The 6000-nt window shown below is 64.4% G+C and overlaps 2 protein-coding genes across 2 annotated transcripts; one reads left to right on the plus strand and one right to left on the minus strand.

Annotated features, from left to right (window-relative positions):
- Positions 1-176: 176 nt before the first annotated feature.
- On the minus strand, positions 177-4154 carry INO80E (INO80 complex subunit E). Its single transcript, XM_075018896.1, has 7 exons — positions 3979-4154; positions 2142-2212; positions 1977-2029; positions 1818-1893; positions 1289-1364; positions 1068-1187; positions 177-487 (listed from the first exon to the last, which is right to left on the minus strand). The coding sequence occupies exons 1-7, from the start codon at positions 4132-4134 to the stop codon at positions 287-289; spliced, it is 753 nt and encodes a 250-aa protein (XP_074874997.1). The 5' UTR covers positions 4135-4154; the 3' UTR covers positions 177-286.
- Positions 4155-4338: 184 nt separating this feature from the next.
- LOC142026014 (uncharacterized) lies at positions 4339-5998 on the plus strand (the record flags this gene model as incomplete). Its single annotated transcript, XM_075018764.1, has 1 exon — positions 4339-5998. A coding segment is annotated over exon 1 (1473 nt), but the record flags the coding sequence as incomplete, so codon positions are not given.
- Positions 5999-6000: the final 2 nt, after the last annotated feature.

The following is a 6000-nucleotide window of genomic DNA, read 5'->3' on the forward strand; positions in this document are numbered from 1 at the left end:
CGGCGGTTTCCCCCCCAAAATGGGGGTGTGGTGTTTCCCGCCCCCCCCAGACACGCCCTTTTTCACCCCACACCGCTGGGGCCGCCCCTCCCCCACCCCCCCAGCGGGTTTTCCCGCCAAAACCCGCCCCTCCCCCTCCCCAGATTGCGTAGTGCCTCCCCCCTCCCCCCCCCAGCATCTTTTCACCAAAACTCTCGGGTTTGTCACCAAAATTTTTTTTTTTTCTCCTTTTTTTCCCCCTTTTTCACCCCGGGGCGGGGCCGGGCGTGGCCGGGCGGGCGGAGCCTCACTCGGGGATGTCGATGACGAGCTCGTCGTCGCCGTCCAGGGGGTCGTCGCCGCTCCCCTCCCCCGCGTCGCTCAGCATCCGCCGGGGGACGGTGCTGGGGACGGGGGGCGGGGCCTTGGGGGGCGGGGGCAGCGGCGGGGGGAGGGGCCCCCCCGGGCCACGCCCCGACGGGAAGGGCAGGGGCGGGGTGGGCGGCAGCTGGGGGGGGAGGGGAGGGGGGGAAAGGGGAGGGGTCAGCACCGGCAACGCCCGCGACCCCCAAGTGCCCCCCACGGCCCCACTGCGACCCACAAGTGCCCCATTGTGACCCACAAGTAACCCCCAGCCCCACAAGTGCCCCACTGTGACCCCCAAGTGTCCGATTGTGCCCCACTGCGACCCCCAACTGCCCCACTGTGCCCCCCAAGTGCCCCCCCCCGGACCCACAACTGCCCCGCTCTGCCCCATTGCGACCCCGGAGTTCCCCACTGTGACCCCCAAGTGCCCCCCAAGTGCCCCACTGCGACCCACAAGTGCCCCACTGTGCCCCACCGCGACCCCCAAGTGCCCCCCCAGACCCCCAACTACCCCACTGCGACCCCCAAGTGCCCCCCAACTGCCCCATTGCGACCCACAAGTACCCCCCAGCCCCCCAAGTGCCCCACAAGTGCCCCCCCAGGACCCCCAAGTGCCCCCCACTGCGACCCCCAAGTAACCCCCAGCCCCCCAAGTGGCCCACTGTGCCCCCCAAGTGCCCCCCCAGCCCCCCAAGTGGCCCCCCCGCGCCCCTCCCCCGTACCTGCAGGCGCCGGGACCCCTTGGGGCGTCGGGCGGGGCCGGGGCGGGGCCTCTCGGGGCGGGGCGGCCCCTCGGGGGCCAAGTACTCGGTGGGGAAGGGGCTGTAGGGGGGGGAGGACATCTGGGGGGGGGGGAGGGGAGGGGTCAGCGAGGGCTCCACCCCTCCCCCGCTAAGAGGCGGGGGAGCTGGGCGGGGTCGGGGAGGGGGCGGGGCAGGCTTACCATATATGGGGTGGGCACGGGGGGGCCGGGCAGGGGGAAGCCGGGTGGGGGAGGGGAGGGCGGGGGGCTGCGCTTCCTGTGGGGGAGGGGAGAGAGAGAGAGGGGAGGTGGGGGCGGGGCTGAGGATGGCCGCCATCTTGGGACACGCCCACCTCTCCTTAGCCCTGGCGGCAGCCATCTTGCAGCCACACCCACACCCGGTGGTGGCCATCCTGTGGCCACACCCAGTGGTGGCCACGCCCAGTGGCAGCCATCTTGTGGCCATGGCCACACCTAGCAGCAGCCACGCCCGGCAGCGGCCATCTTGTGGCCACACCCACACCTGGTGGCAGCCATCTTGGCGCCACACCCATGCCTAGCCACAGCCATCTTGGCGCCACACCCACGCCTGGCGGCGGCCATCTTGTGGCCACACCCGCACCTAGCAGCGGCCATCTTAGGGCCACACCCACGCCTGGCGGCAGCCATCTTAGCCCCCTCCCCTCCTTCCCGCAGCACTGGCGGCCATCTTAGAGCCCCGCCCCCTCACCTCTTGGCAGGAGGGGGGTCCGTCCCCTTCGCCCCCTCCCCGTCGCTGTTGTCGGAGGAGGCGGTGGCCTCGGAATCTGGGCGGGGCAGGGAGTGACGCTTGGGGGGAGGGGCGTTTGCCCCACCCCCCCAAATCGCTCTCCCCCTCCCGCCTCGTTACCTGACGAGTCGTCATCCACGTTCTCGTACTGCAGCAGCCGGTCCAGGAGGAAGCTGATGGCGGGGGGAGGGGGGGGAGGAAGGGGAGGGGGGTGTGAGGCCCCGCCCTCTGCGTCGGGGAGGGCGTGGCCGCTGGTTTTGGGGCGACTCGGGGGGATTTTGGTACCTTTTGTCCCGCGAGACTTTCAGGAGTTTGCGCTGGGCGCGGCGCAGCTCCTCCTGGAAACACTCCTGCTCCTGGGGGGGGGGGGGGAATTGGGGGGCGGGGGGGGGAGGACACGCCCACCCACGCAGGGCATTGTGGGTAAAGACCCCCCCAGACCCCCCAAACCCCCTCAACCCCCCCCTCCACGCAATGCATTCTGGGTAAAGACCCTCTAAGCCCCCCCCAGACCCCCCCAGGACCCCTCTCCCACAATGCATTCTGGGTAAACCCCCCCCCCAGACCCCTCCACGCAATGCATTGTGGGTAAAGACCCTCTCAGCCCCCCCCAGACCCCCTCAACGCCCCCAGACCCCCCCCTCCACGCAATGCATTCTGGGTAAAGACCCCCCCCAACCCCCTCCATGCAATGCATTGTGGGTAAACACCCTCTCAGCCCCCCCCCCAGACCCCTCTCCCGCAATGCCTTCTGGGTAAAGACCCCCCCCAAGTCCCCTCAGCCCCCCCCTCCTGCAATGCCTTCTGGGTAAAGACCCCCTCAGACCCTTCCCTCGCAATGCACTGTGGGTAAAGACCCCCCCAAACCCCCCCTCCACGCAATGCATTGTGGGTAAAGACCCTCTCAGCCCCTCCCAGACCCCCTCAACGCCCCCAGACCCCCCCTCCATGCAATGCATTCTGGGTAAAGACCCCCCCAAACCCCCTCAGCCCCCCTCCACGCAATGCATCGTGGGTAAAGACCCTCTTAGCCCCTCCCAGACCCCCCAAACCCCCTCAGACCCCCCCCCCCTCGCAATGCCTTCTGGGTAAAGACCCCCCCAACCCCCCTCAGCCCCTCCTCCACGCAATGCATTGTGGGTAAACACCCCCCCAGACCCCTCTCCCGCAATGCATTCTGGGTAAAGACCCCCCAACCCCCCCCCCCAGCCCCCCTCCACGCAATGCATCGTGGGTAAAGACCCTCTTAGCCCCTCCCAGACCCCCCCCCCTCGCAATGCCTTCTGGGTAAAGACCCCCCCAACCCCCCTCAGACCCCCCTCCACACAATGCATTGTGGGTAAACACCCCCCCCGACCCCTCTCCCGCAATGCATTCTGGGTAAAGACCCCCCCAAACCCCCTCAGCCCCCCCCCCCCGCAATGCCTTCTGGGTAAAGACCCCCTCAGACCCTTCCCTCGCAATGCACTGTGGGTAAAGACCCCCCCAACCCCCCCCTCCAGGCAATGCATTCTGGGTAAAGACCCTCTCAGCCCCTCCCAGACCCCCTCAACACCCCCAGACCCCCCCTCCACGCAATGCATTCTGGGTAAAGACCCCCCCAACCCCCTTCAGACCCCCCTCCACGCAATGCATTCTGGGTAAAAAAAACCCTCAGCCCCCTCCCCAACCCCCCCTAGGACCCCCCTCTCGCAATGCCTTCTGGGTAAAGACCCCCCAAACCCCCTCAGCCCCCCCTCCACGCAATGCATTGTGGGTAAACACCCCCCCCGACCCCTCTCCCGCAATGCATTCTGCGTAAAGAGCCCCCCAAACCCCCTCAGCCCCCCCCACCCCCCCCAGGACCCCCCCCCTCGCAATGCCTTCTGGGTAAAGACCCCCTCAGACCCTTCCCTCGCAATGCATTCTGGGTAAACACCCCCCCCAGACCCCTCTCCCGCAATGCCTTCTGGGTAAAGACCCCCCCACCCCCCCTCAGCCCCCCCTCCACGCAATGCATTCTGGGTAAACCCCCCCTCAGCCCCCCCCAACCCCGCCTAGGACCCCCCCCTCTCGCAATGCCTTCTGGGTAAAGACCCCCCCCGCAAAGCCTTGTGGGTAAACTCCCCCCCCCCCCCCTCACGTAAAGCAGCAGCTTGAGGCGGCGTTTGAGCGCCCGGTACCGCCGCTTGTAGCCGCCGCCATCGGCCTCGGCCGCCCCGTTCATCCTCCTCCTCCTCCTCCTCCTCCCCCGGCTTCCGCTTCCGGCGCACGCCCCGCCCCCCTCCCGCCCCCTCATTGGCCGCGGCGGGTTGTGGGATCGGGGAGGGCCCGGCGCGCGGCGCCCCGCGGGGAGGAGGGGGCGGAGACGGGGCGGGGCCTCCGCGCTGGCCACGCCCCCTCGGAGTGTTCCGCAATGGGGGGGGGGGGGAGGAAGAGGAAGCTCCGCCCCCTGGAAATGGGGTAAGAAAAGGGGAAAACGGGAGCGCGGAAAGAGGCGTGAAGGATGGGGGGGGGGAGAGTCGAGAGGGGGAGGAAGGAGGAAGAGGAAGGGGAGGAAGAGGGGAGGAAGAGGCTGCCCTGCCAAAATGGGGGGGGAAAGGGGAAAAAAGGGAGCGGGCCTGGGAAAAATGGGGGGGAAAAGGGCAAAATGGAGAGGGGGGAGGAGGAGGAGGAGCCGCTCCTAAAAAATGGGGCAAAAAAGGGCAAAAAAAGGGCCGAGCCCGAGACAAGGCCGGCGAAAAACGGGGGGAGAAGGGGTCAAATTGAGAGGGAGGAGGAGGAGGAGGAGGAAGAGCCTGGGAAAAATGGGGGGAAAAGGGGCAAAATGGAGAGGGGGGAGGAGGAGGAGGAAGAGGGAGGAGAAGCCGCTCCTAAAAAATGGGGCGAAAAAAGGTAAAAAAAGGGCCGAGCCGGAGAAAAGGCCTGTGAAAAACGGGGCAAAAAGGCGTAAAATTGAGAGTGAGGAAGAGGAGGAGGAGAAGCCGCTCCGGAAAAATGGGGTGAAACAGGGCAAAAAAGGGACTGAGGCTGAGAAAAGCCCGGTGAAAAGTGGGGCGGAAAGGGGCAAAATTGAGAGGGAGGAGGAGGATGAGGAGGAAGAGCCTGGGAAAAATGGGGGGAAAAGGGGCAAAATGGAGAGGGAGGAAGAGGAGGAGGAGGAGAAGCCACTCCTAAAAAATGGGGCGCAAAAGGGCAAAAAAAGGACTGAGCCCGAGAAAAAGCCCATGAAAAACGGGGCGAAAAGGGGCAAAATTGAGAGTGAGGAGGAAGAGGAAGAGGAAGAGCAGGAAGATGAAGAGGAGGAGGAAGAGCAGAAAAAGGCGCTCCGGAAAAATGGTGTGAAACAGGGCAAAAAAAGGACTGAGCCTGAGAAAAAGCCCATGAAAAATGGGGCGAAAAGGGGCAAAATTGAGAGTGAGGAGGAGGAGGAAGAGGAAGAGCAGGAAGATGAAGAGGAGGAGGAAGAGCAGAAAAAGGCGCTCCGGAAAAATGGGGTGAAACAGGGAAAAAAAAGGACTGAGCCCCAGAAAAGCCTGGCGAAAAACGGGGCGAAAAGGTGTAAAATTGAGAGTGAGGATGAGGAGGAAGATGAAGAAGAGGAAGAGCAGAAAAAGCCGCTCTGGGAAAACGGGGTGAAAAACGCCAAAAAAAGGACTGAGCCCGAGAAAAGGCCTGTGAAAAATGGGGGGGAAAGGGGCAAAATCGAGAGCGAGGAGGAGGAAGAGGAGGAAGACAACAAACCTGTGAAAAACGGGGCGAAAAGGGGCAAAATTGAGAGTGAGGAGGAGGAGGAAGAGGAAGAGGAGGAAGAGCAGAAAAAGCCAGTGCTGAAAAACGGGGTGGAAAAGGGCAAAAAAAGGACCGAGCCCGAGAAAAGGCCTGTGAAAAACAGGGGGAAAAGAGACATAATTGAGAGTGAGGAGGAGGAGGAAGAGGAAGAGGAAGAAAAGGAGGAGGAAGAGCAGAAGAAGCCGCTCCAGAAAAATGAGGTGAAAAAGGGCAAAAAAAGGACTGAGCCCGAGACAAAGCCTGTGAAAAATGGGGGAAAAAGGGGCAAAATCAAGAGCGAGGAGGAGGAAGAGGAGGAAGACAACAAACCTGTGAAAAACGGGGCAAAAAGGGGCAAAATTGAGAGCGAGGATGGGGAGGAAGAGGAAGAGGA

Source organism: Buteo buteo, chromosome 31 (assembly GCF_964188355.1).
Source record: "Buteo buteo chromosome 31, bButBut1.hap1.1, whole genome shotgun sequence".
NCBI classification, from domain to species: Eukaryota; Metazoa; Chordata; class Aves; order Accipitriformes; family Accipitridae; genus Buteo; species Buteo buteo.